The following is a 20,338-nucleotide window of genomic DNA, read 5'->3' as shown; positions in this document are numbered from 1 at the left end:
GCATTCAATTCACACCAAGTAAGCCGCACACAGTAATGCTTCCACCTACAGGCCTAATTTATTCACTTTCTTCATATTTTCTTTATGTAGTACTTGATGAATGTTTATCGGTAGAGAGTTTTTTTTTTCTTCTTTTCTTAAACTGAGAATGAACAGCATATTTTAAGCAGCACAATTATGGGCGTTCTGTACTTAGCACAGTTCTCAGAAACTAAATTGGAGAGATGAAATCCAAGAAAGTGTGGGAGAGAAACTGGAATATCAAAAGGAAGCTAGAAAAAGAGCCACAGAAGGGCCTTCCTGACTTTCTGAAACTACCAACATGGGCAAAGTTGGTGCCCATGTATGTTCATGATCAGGTAGTGGGGAAAACAATTTTTCAGTGTAGCAAAAACCAAAAAACAATGTCTTTAATGGTCTATGAGACAGTGATGGTTGTTAGAATATTATTACTTATAACAAAATCATTATTGCTAAGTATTATCCTGATGCATTTTACCAGTGCTGTCTACTGTATAAACCACAGATAATTCCAGAATTTCTTTTTAATAAGTAGTGTCAAGCTTCACCAACATCCCTCAACCTTTTCAAAAACACTAGCCATAGAAATTAAGAACATTGGAAAGTTTCTATTTTCATACTACTAGATCTTCTGGTGATAATGATAATTATTTTTTAAAATGGAGGGAAAAAAAGCTCATGACATTACTCTGATTTCATTATTTAGAGGTGTTAGTCAAGAAGAGGCAGTATAACTTCTTAAGAGACATCAGAAATGTTTAATTAGAGAGCAGTGCAGTAAGTAAATAACGTGTCACATAAACCTCAATTTTGTTAAACCCTGAGATTTCATGCATTGTACTTCCTTACGTGTAGTATGCTATGGACTGAATTGTGTCCTCCTAAAATTCATAGGTTTAAGCTCTAACCCCCAAGGTGATAGGACTTAGAGATGGAGTCTTTGGGAGTAATGAAGTTTAGATGAGGTCATGAGGGTGGGGCCCTCATAACGAATTAGTGCCCTTACAGGAAAAGACAGGAGAGAGCTTATTCTCTCTCTCCCTCTGCCATGTGGAGCCACAGCAAGAACTTGGCCTCCAGAATTGTGAGAAATTAATTCCTGTTGTTCAAGCCACCCAGTCTATGGTATTTTGTTATGGCAGCCTGAGCGAAAACATACTATTAGCCACATTCCCTAAAATCTATCAAAAAATAACATGATAAGCCAAACTTATTTATTTAGACTCCAAATTTATAACAATTATCAAAGAAGAAAATGTAGGAATGTTGTCCATTCAAAACCTTATATATAATGAATAAACTTATTGTTGAGATAACTTATTTATTGAGATAAATGACAATGTCACAGAGCAAGAAGGCAGTACCTTAGTATTTTTGTAGTTGGTATGCAGTCTTGAGAAAGTCCCTTAACAGCTGAGGTTGACCAGTTGACTTTCCCTTAAAAAGGACTGGTCTGAAACATTTCTGAGGTCCTTTCCACTTTCAAAGTTCTATAACTCCCAGTGCACTTTAAAAGGAAGGAAGGAAGGAGACGCACACTTACCATTCTGTTCCCGCTGCACTCCTGCTGCCAAGAGATCAGGCTCCCCGAGGCTGATGTCATTCAGCCTGGTCCCCAGACACTCCATGCAGAGATGCTTGCACCACTCCTCGGCCTCCAGCTCTGAAAATGAGCACATGCCATGGAAGTCAGGCAAGGCTACGTAGGAATGATGGAGAAGGAATGTTTCCTGAACCAGTTTCCCAGGTAAGTGGTGAGCATTAAAAAATCTACCTTAAGAAAACTAAAAAGCTATATTTAAGCAGTGAAATAAAACAGTCTCCACAATTGTTTCCCTTGACATTATAACATTGTATTTTAAAGTTATTTTAAGTTATTCCAATGTACTTTATCTTATTTATAAATAATAGACTGAGATTTGTTTACTATCCAGTATATTTTAGATTGATTTAATTTGAGGAAAGAATTTACTTGGAAAAATTAATTAAATACAAAATAAAAATATATAAGTGAATAGCTGAAAAATGTTGAACTAGATTAAACACGATTGTCCGCCTGAATGTAACTTGGATTTGTGTGGACTGAAGGTCTGATCCCCGTCATTCTGAACTGCAGTGGATCATAGATCAGCAAAAGAATGTGATCGATTTCCTTTTACAAATCTCAAAAGTAGACCATCCTCACTTAAAAAAATTTAGGGAGAGGATATTAAAAATAACTTTCCCCTTTAGAAATCTCCAATTATCTAATATTGATTAGATCACTCTCTTTTTATTCCCATTACTTCCCGACTTCTCTGTATTTGCGGTTTTTCTTTGCTTGAAACCTTAGAATACCTTACACCTACACAAAATCTTGTAGTATCGAATGCTTTCACAAACATGGATGAATTTGATCCTAATATAAGCCCTCTGTGCATGAGATGACTAAGGATTAGTGTCATAACTGGGTCTCATATCCTATCACGGGTCAGCACCAAGACAGAATTGGAACCCAAGCCTTCTAACTATATTTATATGCGGAGATCCGAAAGGTTAGATATTTTGGGCCAAGCCCCCAAATCACTGCACGGAAATTGGATAAGAGCTTTCCACTGACACCAACCCAGAGAAATTTCTGACTTTTTCACATAGCATAAGTCTGTACTAAAGCAGTTTAATACAGATTTCCTTCAAACCTCTTGCTCCTCTCCATGGATGACATTGCAGCCTTTGCCCTGGCATTTTAAACTCCCCATAAAAACGTTATCTGTGACACGTTTTCTTGACTCCAGGGATTTGAGTATCAACTGCTCTGCTCGACGGCCAACGCCATCAAACCTGGGTAATGCTTTCTCCCTGTGCTCAGTCGCACCGCCTTAGCATCAAAAATGGGTTTGATCAACGAGATGTCAAGCCATATTTGTCACTTTTTCTTAGTTTTATCAAGACCATAGAATATTGTTAGAAAATAGAGAAAAAGAACATGCAGTCTCCCACGGAGTACTATTCTGACGAAAATAATGCTTCCGATGTTCAAATCACAAAAGTGATTTTTCCTTGCAAAAGCTATGGTTTGCATCCTTCAGGGATTGTCCTCTGTGGTGTCAGACACAGCATGTGCCCAAGGAGAAAGCAGATTCTCACGTGGGCCAGGCCTGGCTCCTTGTCTGGCTGGTGGGCTTTTCCTCATGAAAATAAAAAAGAATCCCTTTTGATCACAGGGCCTCTAATACAATAAAAAGGCATTGCTGAGGCCCACAGCTTTCTAAAAAAAAACCGTTTTTTCTTCTGGTGAGGGAATGCCAGTCTTCACAGAAAAATTTTACAAAAGCAACAACAGCATATATTGAAAATAATTTTCATTAGATATATGAATTTTGACTTCTAAAATTTATGAAAGTTTTGAAAGCTTTTCTAACAACAAATCAAAAGCTTAAGCCAATTCCCATGCCGTGTCTCTAGAAATCCTTGACATTTTTGCTAAGGGAGACAATATGGCTATATTTTTTCTTTATACATTTTAATGTTTTGACTATTTCTCAGAACTGCACGACCTTCAATCATCAGTGAAATCACATGCAATTAACATCTCATCTGCATGACTCTACCTTGGAGTATTTCCAGGACCCCATAGATGGAAAGAAGAATATCTACTATGCTATGTGCGGTAAAATTAAAAGTGTGAAATATGACAAAGCACCTGTGTCACAATGTTCCCTTTAAATACTAGGTCAGTGCATGCTCAGAGGTTAAAGAAATATGTCCCTCACTCCTTCTAGTAACTCTTTTATCCTAGGATTGAATGAGATAAAGAAAACAACCACACAGTAAAGGGCTTCTAGGAAGCTCCAGCTGACTATTTTGAGTAGAACTCAACTTGGCGTTTCTGTAAGGACCAGAGCCAGTGGGCTGCCTCCACGGCAATGAGAGGGGCTCCTGGGCTTCCACCAGCAGGTAAAGATGGCTTTTGCAGCCAATCTTGAGAATTGCAACACTTCTGCATTTTAATAGTACAGCAGCATGTATGAAGAGAAATAGCAAGAGTAATACAATTAGACTAGATATAGTCACATTAAAGACTGAATTATAAACTATTTCAGAAAGAAACAGAGAGAGAAGGAGAGGGAGAGAGAGAGGGAGAAAGAGAAAGAGAGAGACATCCCTGCAATTCAGCTCAGAAGAATCAGATCAGATCAGAATCATCAAGGGTTCATTTCTTTATTAACAAACATTTTCTCACTATAAGCCAGGCACTGTGCTAAGAGAATATGGAAAAACACAGTTTCTGTTCTCAGTAATCTTAGAGTCAGATGGGTGGGCAGGCGAGTCTGATGTGTGGTTCTCTGGTGGGCTGTGGCTTAGCCTGTAGGAGCTGGGGCTCCAGGACAAAGGCTGAGAGCTCAGAGGGAATCTGATCAGGGACCTGCAGGGCGAGCAGGAAGGGGAGGGAGTGTGTGTGAGTGTGTGTATCGGTATGTGAGTGTGTATCAGCTTGTGAGTGTGTATCAGTGTATGTGAGCGTGGGACAGTGTGCATATGAGTACGTTAGAGTGCTTTGGTGTGTGACAGTATTTGTGAATGTGTGTGTGAGTGCACGGGTCTGTGTATGAGTACGTAAGTGTGAGGTATTTGTGCGAGAGTATGAGGGAGCGTTACGTGTCTCTGTGTGAATGTGCTGGAGGAACCAGGCTGCACTGAGGAGGGTGGTCGGGGCTGAGATGGAGAGGCACATCCAGGGCAGCGACAGTGACACCTTGTGACCAGCGAGGGACAGCCCTGAGTTCAAGGCGTAAAGTCTGAGAAGCAGTCAGCACTCTGTCCGTCCTCTTCCCGGTTTTGTAGTATTTAGTTCAGTTAGATCAGCCCCAAACCTTCACCTCAAAAGTACTAACCTTTGTAGTCTGCATACTTGATCTAACAGTTTTGCTGCAGACAAGCTGAATTTGTTTATTATACAAGGCTTTGTTGCTTAAAATCTGTTTTTGACAGTCACCTTTCAAATAATTATAGCTGTGCTTTTTATTTGCTCTTTTCTTAGGCAAACTCCATGTATTGAATTCCTTTAATATCTTATATTGCATGTTAATTTACTTTGTCCCATCATTATTTAACTAGTGTTTTTCTCTGAATTACCTTACATCTTTCACCTTTTCATTGTCTGTGTTCACAGAACTGAGGAGATTAAATATGAATGCAATAATCTAATAAACCCACTGTATTTTAAAATATTTATTTTCCCATAATTTCAGTGCCTTTTGTCTTTTGTTTTATCTTTCAAGCGTCTACCTTGGTCTACACATAATGTGTAAATAATTGAATTTCTTTATGGAGGAATAAAGGCATAAAATGTTCTGCAACGTTTTCTACGTTTTTCTCTTTATGGTGGAAGTGCTTTCTCATTTAGATGTCTTTTTTGGATAGCTTGCAGCTATGCTCAAATTCTTAATTCAGGTCAATAACTTTTCTCTAGAACAGAACCCCAAATAATGTTTTCATTATGTATAGGATTAGTTAAATGAACAAATTTGGTAACTTCCAAAAGGAAAAAAACCTGAAAGATGTTTGGGAATAAGACAAATAGAGAAGAGAGACTAAACTAAATTATAAGACTGTAGAGAAAATGATGAGCAGGGACCCTGCAAAGTAGAGATACAGTCAAAGATGGACAGCTGCTCCTGAGTTTCTTTCCATCACTTCTTTGCAGAATTCTCGGGAGAATTTGCAGAATTATGGCTAGATTCCTTTGAATAAGAAGAGATCTTTACATAGCAGACTCTTAAGCATGCCTATTGAATAAATGATTAAATTTAAGCATTATTACTTTCACTAAATTTAGGCCTTAGGATAACGACTTGAAAGTTAAATGATCCAAAAGGAGCTATATTTGAAAACAGTGAAAAAAGGGTCATCACATCTACAGAAAATAGGCTATCAGCTAAAACCATATAGCAGAATTAAAAATGGCACTGAATCAGTTTCCTGGTAATTTGCTGTAAGATGCAGGCAAGACTAGTTTTGTGTGGAAATAATAAATTTTTGTATTTAGTTCTCATTGGATTTGGCTTTTATTAATAATCTTAGGAAAATGTACGTAAGATAATACTGTTTTGTCATCAGCAAAACCAGGAATTCTTAAGCGTATGTAATTCTTATTTGCTGGGCAGATTTGCTATAATTTGGTGACAAATGTTGTTTTTATATTTACTGAAGTCTTAAATACTTCAGTATTTGCTGGAAAGTGAAGAAAAATGTCTCCTGATGTAGACTATTGCTACAAAGATCTCTTATTGTCATTTGAAATTTATAGAACTATTAAAATATACTACATTTTGATGACATTTTCCATTCTTGAAAATTGGCACCTACTTCTTATTTAACTGGCCTTGTTGATATGTTACGGACTTTTCTTTTTCTCTTACTTTTTCTGTAGTAGGAAGATAAGAGACCAGTTAAACCCTAACTGCATGCTTCAGCAAAGACAGGAAGAATGTTTAGCTCACAGGAAAGGGCCCTCCCTGTCTGTTGAAGTCAGATGGGTAGGATTGATCAGTTCTGAGATGTGGAACGTTTAGTTTTCTTTTCTAAGTAAGAGGCGCGTTTATTTCCTGTCCCTGAGGTGCCTTAATTTACTCCTTTCCACATTCCCTCACACCTGATAATCCTTTAAAACTTGTTTCAAATACGCCCTTCTTTGTTTAGTTCCTTCAGGCCCAAGTTTGGATTTGACATCTTTCCTCTACATTTCCATTTCACTCTGTCTATACTTTGATTATAGTCCCTATATCCCTGAGTTATCTGTCTGCCTTTCCCAACCAATATATTCTGATACTAGAGTCAGGGAGACATTGATTTAGTCAGTCTAGAGCCAGTGCAGCACCTTGATATGGAAACTAATAAATAAATGTGGAACAAGTAAGTAGATGTGATTTGCAGTTGATTCCTGGAAATTAATACACATTCTAGAAACAAATGAAAATAATTTGGGAAGTAGTCACTTGCTGGATGTTTTGAAATCTTTATTCATCCCCATTTTAAGTGGAGATTATAACTTCTACTCTTCACAGCTGGCTCGTCTAGATAAAACAGATCTTTGATTAGGAAGGGGAAGAGAGAAATTTCAAATATGATTCTCTATCAAACTTCAGTAATTCTAAAATATCTCACATTCGAAAGGTTTCTTATTTTAATAAGCTGTCTTTTTCTTTTAGCCTCATTAGTGGTATTTATGCCAAAATGGAAGACTTGTATAAATTCCTTTTGATCCTATATATGATAAACACTTGACAAGATTTTTATTTTCTAGAGATATGGCAATGGAATCTTAGAAAAGGTCAACTTTGAGCCAAGGAAATGAGTTACCTAAGTTTATTTGATCTTTTATGCACATAATCATAACTTATTTTCCTTAATTTAACAGCAGATTGATACATCACATTTTTGGATTCAATATAGCATGTCTTATTCTGCCATTCTCTCCTTTTGTGAATTAGAGGAGTGAGGCGAGGCTTTCAGATGTGGCCAAAGAGAAAATCGCTCCCATCTGTCTTCCAAAGTAAAAAGTGACAAACAGCAAAAAATGATAGAACCATCGAATGTGCTGCTCTTTAGCCTGACAAGAATTTGCTGCAAAACGCTTTAATATGGAGGTTAGTCAATGACACAGAGCTTAAAGCAAATCAGAGAAAATAAGAAAGAACACAAATCAACACTTGTAAATAGCCTGAGAATGATGGGAAAATGATGTCAAAACATCACAAGAAAGCAAGGTAGAAAGGGGTCCTTTGCACTAATGCTGAAGGTCAGCTCCAGAGTGAGTGCATTTGTAATAGAAAACCAGCCCCAGGAGGAACACTTTCCAATCTGTGGAATTCTTAATAGACACCAACTGAACACTTGATGTATGTGCCTAAGCTTCTCATAGGAACTTTTGTGAAGCAGGGAACTTTTTGAGAAAGAGGCACCATCAAGAGCTCTTAATCATGTTCTCATAAGGCCTAAAAGCAATTCCTTTCTACGCAGCAATCATGAGGTACTTGGGAGTAGAAAGGAAAACACGAAAGAGGAGAGCTCTGTGTTGGAATATGGAAGTGTTGCCAGTGTCGTGGTTCGATAGCGAAGACTGTGCCTGAAACCACACAGAGCTCTGAAACTGTTTCTCTATACAGAGCCAAATTTATTACAAAAACCTTTGACAATTGCTCAGCGTATGGAATTGAATTTGGCCAACAACCTCAATGAGCCTGGGAGTGTATTATCCTTAAAGCTTCCCGAAAGGAACACAGCCTTGCCGACACTTTAGTTTTTGCCTGGTTAGACTAGTGTTGTACTTCTGTCCTTTAGAATTGTAAGATGATAAATTTGTGTTGGTTTAAGCTGCTGTGTGTAGGGCACTTTTTTATGTCAGAAACAGAACACCAAAACAAACACAAAGGCCAATTAGTCTCTTCCTCTCTACCAGGAAAACCTCCAAGCAAGCAAATTAATTTAATGGGATGTGATCCATGAAAAATTAGGAAGGTATACAGATATAGATGGAACATGATGTGATTAAATCTGCTTGAAGCTTAAGAAGTAAAATAAATAGGAAAGACTTCCTGGTTAACGCTGGGGTCGGGGAGTCTCAAAACAGAGAACGCAGGAACTGCCAAGAGCTAACCAAGAAAAACAGCAGGGGGTTGGAGGAGGGATGCTGGCAACGACGACTGAGGAGAGTTGGAGCAATCACCAGAAAGATGAGATGCAGCTTGAATCTTAAGATACTAAGAAAGGACTGGGTAGAAAAGGACATGATCTATAGGGAAGGGATGTAAAAGGATGCATGATCTAAAGGACCGGATGTCATATAAAAGGCAAATGCGATTTAAAGGGACACACTGGGTTTTGAGGGGCAAGAGTGATTTTTGTGGAGTCTTCCAGTTACACAGCTTTTAAGTGAGAAAAAAAGGCAAAAAAGAAGAAGAACCCTTCAGCAACTGGGTGGGGGAGGGGAGAAGAAGAAAAAATAGAAAATTTAGGATCCTGTAAGACAAAAGGATGCCACATTTCAGAGAATTCACTCTCTCCCCCATCACCAAAGCAAACAAACAAACCCTTGCTATGCTACCTGGACTTTGTTAAAAGGACAGAAAAGGGTAGAATTAAACTAGGACTCTTAAAAACACCCCAATGTCATAAGAATCAACAAAGGAAATAAAAGTCCATGGAGAACTATGGCAGAAATTCAAGACACGAAAATTCACACAAATTCAAATCAGTTTAGGAAAACTGCCTCTCACCTCACCCCATTCCCCCAAAATAACATGACGCAGAAGAAAACTGTAAGTGTGCACTCCAAAAATAGTTGAATACATTCAAACAAGCATTTGTGGATATAAAAATTCAGTTTGAATTAGAAATTCAAAAACTAAGAATGGAAATGAACAACAACAACAAAAATAGGTGAAATGAAGAGTGGAATGAATCTAGAAAAGAAGTGAAAGAAAAAGAGAAAATTAACTCTGAAATGACAAATTATAAGATGCTTAAGAAAAGACAGTCTCAAATGAAAACTTACTAAGAGGCATTGACCAAAGTGAGAAAATAAAACTGTCATGAAAAAAGAAGTAAAAAGGAGAGAAGTAGTGGCGATGGGTACCAGGCAAAAGAATAATGGTGGCTTGAATCGATGGACCAGTAGAGTGGGCATAGTGGTGATAAGAACCATTAAATTTAGAATATATTCATGAAAACCTATGATATTTGCAAGTTTGCAATATTTGCAATATTTGTAGCATGAGGGAAAGAGAGAGATTAAAGATGAACACAGAGGGACTTCCATGGTGGTGCAGTGGTTAAGAATCCTCCTGCCAATGCAGGGGACACGGGTTTGAGCCCTGGTCCGGGAAAATCCCACATGCCTTGGAGCAACTGGGCCTGTGTGCCACAACTGCTGAGCCTGCGCTCTAGAGCCCATGAGCTACAACTGCTGAGCCCATGTGCCACAACTACTGAAGCCCGCACGCCTAGAGCCCGTGCTCCACAACAAGAGAAGCCACCACAATAAGAAGTCTGCGCATCGCAATGAAGAATAGCCCCCCCGGCTCGCCACAACTAGAGAAGGACTGAGCGCAACAACAAAGATCCAACACAGCCAATAAATAAATAAATACATTAATTAATTAATTTAAAAAAAAAGATGAACACAGAGTTTCTTGCTTGTGCAACTTTTCACTAAAAGTCATGGAATTGACTTTTAGTGAAAGTGTGAAGACTGTGGGAGAAGCAGATTTGGAAGAAAATAAGAGCTCAGTTTCAGAAATAAGTTTTAGATGCTTATTAGATATAGAAGTGAAAAGATTAGTAGGCAGTTGGATATATCAGCCTGGTGTTCAGAACAGAGGTTTAGACTGGACTTATAAATGTGGAGTCAACAGTGTATAGCTATCATTTAAAGGTAGGTATCCACGTGAGACCACCAACCAGTTTGAGTTGACAGAAAAAAAAGAAGACATTCAAAGGCTAAGACCTGGGACTCTCCCACAATTAGAGATCTGGGAGGTGGGAAGGAGGCTTAGAAGTAACAGACATTCAAGGAAGAAGAAACCAAAAAGGGTATATTATGCTGGAAGCCAAGGACAAATAGTGTTTCAAGGAGGGGAGCATGACTGTTTCATTTTATAGTTTTTTTCAGTTTTACTGAGGGATAATTGATGAATAAAATTGTAACATTTATAAGGTGTACAACATGATGATTTGAGATATATATATACACACACACACACATATATATATTTGTGAAAGAATCCCCACAATAAAGTTAATTAACACATCCATCATCTTACATATTTAGGTTTTTTGTTTGTTTGTTTTTGTTTGCTTTGGTGAGAACACTTAAGTTCTACTCCTTTAGCAAATTTTGATTTTACTATACAATATTATCAACTGTGATCACCATGTTGTACATAGATCCTCAGACCTTATTCATCTTATAACTGAAAGCTTGTACCCTTTTACCAACCTCTCCTCCTTTCTCCTGCCCCCCAGCCCCTGACAACCACCATTCTATTCTCTGTTTCTATGAGTTCAACTTTTAAAAAAATGTCCACATATAAGTGATACCATGCAGTATTTGTCTTTCTCTGTCTGGATTATTTCATTTACCATAATGCCCTCAAGGTCCATCCATGTTTTTACAAATGGCAGGATTTCCTTCTTTTTAAAGGCTGAATAATATTCCATTGTGTATGTACCACATTTTCTTTATCCATTCATCTGTTGATGGACACTCAGGTTTTTCTATATGTTGGCTTTTGTGAATAATGCTGTAATGAACATGGGAGTAAAGATATCTCTTTGAGATAATGATTTCTTTTTCTTTAGATATATAACCAGAAGTAGGAATACTGGATCATATGATAGTTCTATTTTAATTTCTTGAGTAACTGTGTAGTCTGTACACCAATTTACATTCCACTGACAGTGTACAAGGGTTCTCTTTTCTCCACATCCTGGCCAGCATTTGTTATCTCTTGCCTATTGCATACATGGTCAATTAATTTTCTAAAAAGGCACCAAAAATACACAAAGAAAAAAGAAAAATCTCTTTCATAAATGGTGTTGGGAAAACTGGATATGCACATGCAAAAGAATGAAACTCCACCCCTATCTTACACTATACATAAAAATCAACTCAAAATGGATTAACGACTTGAATGTAAGACTTGAAATCATAAAACTCTTAGAAGAAAACAGAGAGTAAGCTCCTTGATTTTTACGATTCGATACCAAAAGCACAGGCAACAAAACAAAAATAAACAAGTGGGATTACATCAAACTAAAAAAGCTTCTTCACAGCAAAGGAAACCATCAACTAAGTGAAAAGGCAACATATGGAATGGGAGAAAATATTTGCAAGCCACATATCTGATAAGGGGTTAATATACACAATGTACAAGGAACTCATCAAACTTAATAGTAAAAAAACCAAATGGCTCAATTAAAAAATGGGTAAAGGACCTGAACAGGTATTTTTCCAAGGAAGACATACAAATGGCCAACAGGTACATGAAAAGGTACTCAACAACATTAATCATCAAGGAAATGCAAATCAAAACTACAAAGATATCACATGACCAACTGCTTTAAATACCAGCAAAGCTCAAATAAAATGAGGTCCAAATTTGACTACAAGATTCACCAATGTGGAGGGCATTCGTTTCCTTAGTAAAGAGAGTTTTTGATTGACTGATAGAAATAAAAGGCTGATCGAACAGGTACAAGGAAAACTAGGAGAGAAGAGACAGAAATTGGAGTCAGAATATAGGTAAATATAGACAACTCTTTTCAGAAGGTTTTGTTTGTCTTTTGTAAAAGACAGAAGCGAGGTGGCGCAAGCGAGGTGGAGGGAAAAGTGAGATAAGAATTTTAGAGGGTATCTATCAGGATTTGTGCAGGGGTGTGGGAAGGAACTACAGTGCCATATACAGGCCTCCATGGTGATTCTGGACACGAGAGATGACCAAGAAGAATGAGCTTCTCGTGGTAACTGATGTGACAGAGATAAAGGGCATTTGAAATTGGTCCTGATGGCCCCATGCAGACAGTAGGGCGATAGATACAGTGAGTGCCGAGCGGAGAAAGGGATGGGAGGTCTTTCTGGCATCACAGTTTCCAGGGCTTCCTGGCGGCTCCTGCTGATGAAGTTGGAGCTTGCAGATTGCCAGGCGTATTCCACGGCAGTGAGAAACTTCCTCTTCACTGCAAACAAGGCCTCCCTGCGTCCTTGTCCTGCTGAGCGCACAGACTGCCGCCTCAGCCCCACTGACAGAGGACTGCACAGGGCTCTCTTCCCCTTGACTTTTGTGGAAAGAGATCCTGGGTCGTCAGGAGGCAGTTGTTTCTTAATCTCACAAATCTTGGGGTCGTCTTTGACTTCTGTCGTTTAATTCATTCCATACCTTCCATCTCATATCATCCAATGCATTCAGTAAATATGGATCCCCATTATGTGCAAAGCACCATTTAATGTCCCGGGGATAAAGTCTCTGCTTTCTTGGTTCATTCTAATGGAAACGGGCAATGAAGCAGCAGAAAGAACTAATTTAGGTAGTGACAGAGTCAGGCATTTGTGGTGGCTCTTTTAGACAGTGTGGTCAAGGAAGTCTTATTTATGCAGGCAACAGTGTCAAATGTAACATTAAAATATTTCTCACAAATCGCTTCTCCCCATTCCCACTGCTACCATTCTTTGTTTCCTTCTCTCTGCTGGAATGAGATGAAAGCTACTTCATGGACCTTCCTATAACAATCACCCCTACATCTAATCCATCTGAAACACTTTCATGCACAAAACGGATGCTGTCATTCTATTTCCCATTTTAAGCCTCTTTATGTTTATTTTAATATTTATTTTATTATCATATCTTGCCTGGACTACAGAAAATAGCATCCTAACATGTTTCTTTGTCTCCAGTTGCTCCCTCTATATCAGTCCTGAGTGCTATTCCTCCAATTTTTTGGTTCTTCTCCTTAGGGCTTGTAGCATGATGGCATTTCCTTGAACAGTAACATCTGGTTTAGTCATTGGTTTGACCAATGAATTATGAGCAGAAATTCCTTGTGACACTTCTGTGTGGAAGTTGTAAGAGCTGGGTGTATAATTCTTTACACTCCCTTCCCATTGATGCAGTGAGGTGAAAGGAAACAATGAAACTGTGCTTGTGTCAGTCTGGATTCCTGATGTCCATGATGAACAGAGCCACTCTACAGACTCACAGGGTAAGCGAGGAAAAAATTGTTTGCTGGGTGAAGGGACTAAGATTTTAGGATTGTATGTTATGGCTACATGTCTCATGTTTCCTAATTTAAAAAAAAAATAGAAGGAAAAAAAATAGAAGTGGGGTGATTCTATCACAAAAACTTAAAATGTGTCATTGTCTTGGTGGTCAGTCAGCAAGGAATAAGGAAACTGTAACCGGATGCATGCTGATGCCTATTAGGAGGTGGTGAAATATTTGGTTAAAATGTCACCTGCAGTAACTTGGTGAAGGAGTTAGAAAATAACATGAAGTAGGGAAAGGAACTGAAAAGCAGATTATTAGCAAGTGTTAGTTGCTATAGGTTGCATTTGACAAGGTATAAGGAAAATAATTGGTCAGTTTGCACATAAAAGGATGTAAAGGAAGCAGAGTATATGTAAATAATTAGAGCCTTTCAAGGCTGAAAAAGGCAGCTGCTTCTCAACTCCAAGTCAACTCCAATAAAAATAAAAATGATAAGGCTTTGAGCTATATAATCCTTTCTTGAAACCTCTGAATGGCTGAAAGTTCCTTGGAGTAAAGGTCCATCCAAGGGTGTGATGGCCAGTGTATCTCTTCATTCGGAGAAATAGCTCAGGAAGAAGGTACCAAGGGGGTGGTTCTCCCAACAAACGTGACCGCTCAAAGTCTGAAGGAGACTTTGCAGGAGGCCTAGAATTCAAGAGAAGTGTTTCTAGAAAAGAAATGTGGGCATAACTATTGGCACACGGAACTAAGTAAAAATCAAATAGATTAAAAATGGCTATGTATTCAGAAACAGAAATCTGCTCTAGAAAAAGTTAATGGCTTTTGGAGCTTGTATACCACCCTTGAGCTTCTAGGGCAGAAAGCTGTTGAGAAAGTGTCTCAGTTCCTAAAGAAGGTATACACGCCCATGTTCATTTCAGATGTCAAGTCAAGGCAGAGAAAAGAAAATCAGGAAAGTCCCAGAGACTGGAATCATAGGTTTCATATAAAAAAGGACAGGTGACCCTCTTCTAGGGAGCAAAACTGGTACCTAGTCAAGTACAACACCCCATTCCACACAGCAGGGGGCCTCTGCACAGTATTTATTCTGTCTCTGCCACAGTGAGGAGGAGCGTAGGTTTCTACCATGAAAAGCCACATCTAGACGTCCTCCAGCAACAAATGTGCATCCAACTGGATGAGACACCAAGATTGTGTCTTTTAGAAAGGGGTGAATGTATTTTTTGTTTAGGAAGAAAACTGAACAGATGTTTGGTGACCAGAAGTGTGGATGGTATATACCCTTTACTTGGTAAACTGGATCTGAAGCTTCTTCTTTCAGGTTCATAGTTAGATGGCATTTTCTCCCCTTGGAGTTAGGTGCCTGGCACACTGAATATTTGTTGAGTGAATGAGAAAATAATACAGTATCACATTCCCTTTAAGTACACAGAGTTTGAGTCACTCTAAGAGCACATAGGGGGAGCACTGCCTGCAGTTAGGAGATGGGATGAATGTCATGAATATCTTTTTTTTTTTTTTATCTCTAAGAAGAATACACTAATGGTTTTGACCATAACGCCCGCTGGAATTCTTCTTTCATTCTAATCATACACTCAGAAATGAAGAGAGCATGGGGACCATGAAGAGTGTAAAATAACTAATGAGGAGTATAAAAATGATAACTATCCTGATAATTTACAAGATGACTATTAACATTTATACGTTCTTTTCACATGATCATAACTATGTACTTCCGACAAAGATGGCTTTTCAAAAACTAGTATCAAACTGAGAATATATAATAAATATTATGTTCAAATTCATTTTCCATTCACTGGGAATAAAGATAATATATTATCCTCAGAGAAGTACTCAGATGAGTCTGAAAAATTATTTCTTAGCAATTTGAAAACAAAATACAGAAATAATGAAAAAAACCCAACTGATTATTTTAAGTTCAAAAAACTACAAGAATTTAAAATATCAGATCCTGAAATTAATTGTATGCACTTTTGATGCATTAGTATACTTTAAATTTTAATCTTTACTTTTATATCACCTTTGCGCCCATTCCAAACATTACATAATAATTTATTTCAAAATGTATTTGTTGACCAATCATCCTTTAAATTAATGGCTTGTGAAATGAGATAAATTGGAAATGTGTTTTCATATATTTCAGAAATATTTTATTAAAGTAAACTTTATAATACCAGTAAACGAGATTTGTCCTCTTGGGTTTGGATCCAGCTAAAGCTACCACCTGAAAACAGCTAAATATCCTCACCTTGGGAAAACATTCTAAAGAGAGCCACCATACTTATTCACCCAGGACCTAAAGCTAGAAGTGTGAGACAAGGCGGCTGCCTTCACTTGCAACTCCTTCCCATACATATGCTGGAGTAAACAACCACAACCACGGAAATTAAAAGCAATCATCTGAGTTCCTAGGAAAGTACCATGGAAATTCCCCTTTCTAATTCTGAAAGAGAGGCATGAAACACCCTATCTCAAGCCACGGGAGGGTGTGTTCTTGTGCATCTCAGTGTGTATGTGTGAGGGGAGGGGAGAGTGAGTGGTGAGAGAGCTTCTCCTACACACTGGGGGTGTCAGGCTACTGGTTTCACTCCCGGGCTGGGAATCTGCTTATTGAACTTGCTGTTCTGCATACCTGTCAATTTGATGAGGGGGCGGGGAAGGGCTGGAAAGAGACCAAGAGGTGGCATTGGTGGCAGGGCGGCATTCACAAACACGAGACGGCAAAAATAAAACTTTAGTGTGTCCCAAGTGGACCCTGCTGAAGTCCAAGAGGGCTGCATGCTGGCTGAGGGCTGGATAGGGGACCCCAGCAACAGAAGTTCTTGAACAGATCCTGGCGGAGGCCGCTGGGCAGGGGTCAGCAGAGACTCGCGTGGGTCGATGGTCGGAGCACGTGTATGCAGAGCCGGGTCTGTGCAGGGAGGCGGCCGTCTTCCCAAAGAGCTCCCGAGTCCCACCCGAAGAGACCCTTCGGCTCGGAGACCGCGCAAGTCCACGGAGGCCGGCACCCATGCTAGCCGACCAAACAGGTGTCGGGGTCTCTTCCTCGTCCTCAGATTTTCAACCTGACTATAAAAAGTCTCATTGTAAATCAACTGATGCACCCTAATGCAAAATTTGGTTTGATTAAAATGAATCAATGTGAAACTGTATACAAATATTTTCTATTTTCTATCTGTTCAAAGGAAATATCCATCTCCCAACAAAGACCTGAAGACAAAAGACCCAAATAGACAAGAAGGACAGAGCTTCAAACTTGGAGAATATAGTTAGGGTAGAAGAAAAACATTTTCAAGGAAAGACTCTCTTTACAAGAAATGGAGGTAAAGAAAGCAGTAAGTTACATCAGGAGCAAGCATTCTAAAAGTATCTAAGATAAATGTACATTCTGATTAAAATGTGAGCATCTCAAGACAGAAGCGTGGGAGAAAGAGGAGAGGAGAAAAGGAAGAAAACAATTGGAATTCCTGGAACTCTGCATCAAAACGCTGTGGGGAGATCAAATTCTGGGTTTATTTAGAAGAACTAAGTTGAAAAGAGGCTAGCTGTCTCTCTTCTGATTACTATTTGTTTCTGTGCTAAGCCCAGAAGTCAGCTTCTCAGAGTGGTCACAAGGTGGGTATAATTCAGATTTCCGATTCGGACAAACAAGTAAGAAGGCATCTGTAATGTGCATTTACAGTTTGGGGAGATTGGTGACAGTCTATGTCATGTATTTTATGTACTCTTTCTAGTTTTCCTTTACATTGTATCTGTGTCTGTATTCAGTTTTAAAAATTAATCCAGTAAATTAAAGTTATAATTTAATAAACAACTATTTTAGGTAAGAAACCAAAATTAACTAGACGATCATTAATCATGTTGCATTTTGGTATTCTTTGATAAGAATAAGCTGAATTTTAGAGCCATTATCCCAACGACTGCACAGAAAGGAACCTTGATTTATTATTACAGAGTGTAATGCAAAGGGCTCCAATTTTTTGTTTTTTACCTTTTGACCCCCTCCCCTAACCTAGGCCTCTAGCACCACGAATCTGTTCTGTCTATAAGCTTGGTTTGTTTTTTTTTTGTTTTCTGTTTTTGTTTTTTTAGATTTTACATATAAGAGATCATAAGGTGTTAGTCTTTGTCTGACTTATTTCACTTAGCACAATGCCCTTGAGGTCCATTCATGCTGTTACAAATGGCAAGATTTCATTATTTTTTATGGCTGAATAATATTCATATATATATATGTATATATACATACACACAAAACAATTCTTTATCCAGTCAACCATCAACGGACATTTAGGTTGTTTTTATGTCTTGGCTATTGTAAATAACGTTACAATAAACATGGGGGTACGTATATCTCTTTGAGTTAGAGTTTTCATTTTCTTCAAATAAATACCCAGAAGTGGAAATGCTAGATCTTATGACGGTTCTATTTTTAATTTTTTTGAGGAATATCCACAATGTTCTTCATAGTAGTTACACCAAGTGACATTCCCACCAACAGTGCACAAGGGCTCCCTTTTCTCCACACCCTCGCCAACACTCGTTATTTCTTGTCTTTTGTACCATAGCTGTTCTGACAGGTGTGAGGTGGTATCTTATTGAGGTTTTGATTTTGATTTGCATTTCCCTGATGATTAGGGATCTCAAGCATCTTTTTATGCATCTGTTGTCCATCTGCATGTCTTCTTTGGAAAAATGTCTATTCAGACTTCTGCCTATTTATCTATCTATCTATCTATCTATCTATCTATCTATTTATGGCTGCGTTGGGTCTTCGTTGCTGAGCACAGGCTTCCTCTAGTCACGGCGAGCAGGGGCTACTCTTCATTGTGGTGCGGGGGTCTAGGTGCTCAGGCTTCAGTAGTTGCGGCGCATGGGCTTAGTTGCTCCACGGCATGTGGGATCTTCCTGGACCAGTGCTCGAACCCACATCCCCTGCACTGCCAGGTGGGTTCTTAACCACTGTGCCACCAGGGAAGTCTCTCTGCACATTTTTTAATTGGATTGTTTTTGTGCTGATTTGTATGAGTTCCTTATGTATAACCATTATCAGACATATCATTTGCAAATATTTTCTCCCATTCCATAGGTTGCCTTTTTTGTTGTTTATGGTTTTCTTTGCTGTGCAGAAGCTTTTTAGTTTGATGTGGTCCCACTTATTTATTTTTGCTTTTGTTGCTTTTGCTTTTGGTGTCAGATTCAAAAAATCATTGCCAAGACCTACGTCAAGGAGCTTACTGCCTAGAATTTTCTTCTTGGAGTTTTATGGTTTCAGGTCTTATGTTCAAATCTTTAATCCATTTTGAGTTAATTTTTGTGTATGGTGTGAGTTAGTGGTCCAGTTTAATTCTTTTGCATGTAACTGTCCAGGCTTCCCAACACCATTTATTGAAGAGACTATTCTTTCCTCATTATAGAGGGGTCTTTCATAAAATTTTAGTTCTGATGAATGTATCACTTGAGAAAGAAACGTGAAATATTTTAGTGATTACATCAGGACCAATCTCCCCGCAAATGTCACTATCTTGCATTAGCACACCCCATCCTAAAACAAACAATGAGAGAAAGTGGCCAGCCTCTTTGAGATTTGTATATTGGAGTCAACATCTACAAGTTGGTGGAAATTTTACATTCATTAATTTTTACTCAAATGAATAGACAGAGACATGTGTATCCTACTACTCTCCATATAAAAAGTAACACATTTAGCAACTGATTCAAGTCTATGTCCCCAAATATGAACAACTGATGCACCTTGCAGGCTGTCATGTACAGTGTCTGTTTCAGAAGCACAGAAATCATGTAGAAAGGATTTAAAAGTGGCCTTCAGGAAGGAAGCTGGGGCCCTGCTAGCCTGCGACATGCGCATCTGTTTCTGACATGCAGTACAGCCTCTTCCAAATGGACCTGGGGATGTGCTGAAAGTGAAACACGCCACCACAGAGGTTCCTTCTCTCCTGGCACAGCTGGGACACACCCTGATCCTTTGTGTCAACAGACTTAGTTCTACCATTCACTGCTTATAGTGCAACACAGGATTTCTGACTGTTCATCCAACAATGTTTAAAACCTAGCACTTATTCAATGTCCAGAAAGATAGTGTCCTAGCAAATAATCACAGGTCCACCCAGATTAAGGTCTTTTTTAGCCATTCCCAAGACACGCCAAGACACACCATGGCTGTAAAACGCGAGGCAGGGCATGTTACTGCTGTCCTGACCCTCTCACTCCAGTCATCACATTTAATGACCTGCTTGCTCCTGTCCGCAGTGCCCTTGACTTTATCTCAGGCTGCTTAATTGACAAAGTTCTGCTGGTAAAGGTAAGCAGTGTGCAATTTCTCAGGGAATTGATTCCTAAATAAAAACACAAAGAAATATATCATGCAGAAATACATTATATTACATGATTATCTTCTTTTGCAACATGACAGCATGTAGCCTTCTTTCTCACGTGTTCCTGGTCACTTCATCTCTTTCTTATGGACACTATTTTTTATGTTTTGCTGTGCCTCCTTTGTAAATAATCACCTTATGTAATAGGAAAGACCA

The 20,338-nt window shown here is 38.6% G+C and overlaps 1 protein-coding gene across 3 annotated transcripts in view; it reads right to left on the bottom strand.

Annotated features, from left to right (window-relative positions):
- The window catches only part of DOK6 (docking protein 6), a 401,706-nt gene that overhangs the window by 148,791 nt on the left and 232,577 nt on the right, over window positions 1-20,338 (bottom strand). For all 3 annotated transcript variants that reach the window (XM_059894815.1, XM_059894816.1, XM_059894817.1), the window contains exon 4: window positions 1,565-1,684. In XM_059894815.1, the coding sequence (XP_059750798.1) occupies window positions 1,565-1,684 (120 nt within the window). The remainder of the gene's footprint in view (window positions 1-1,564; window positions 1,685-20,338) is intronic.

This window comes from Balaenoptera ricei, chromosome 14 (genome assembly GCF_028023285.1).
Source record: "Balaenoptera ricei isolate mBalRic1 chromosome 14, mBalRic1.hap2, whole genome shotgun sequence".
NCBI classification, from domain to species: Eukaryota; Metazoa; Chordata; class Mammalia; order Artiodactyla; family Balaenopteridae; genus Balaenoptera; species Balaenoptera ricei.
The sequence above is the reverse complement of the archived record's forward strand: the minus strand, read 5'-3'. Positions and strand labels throughout refer to the sequence as shown.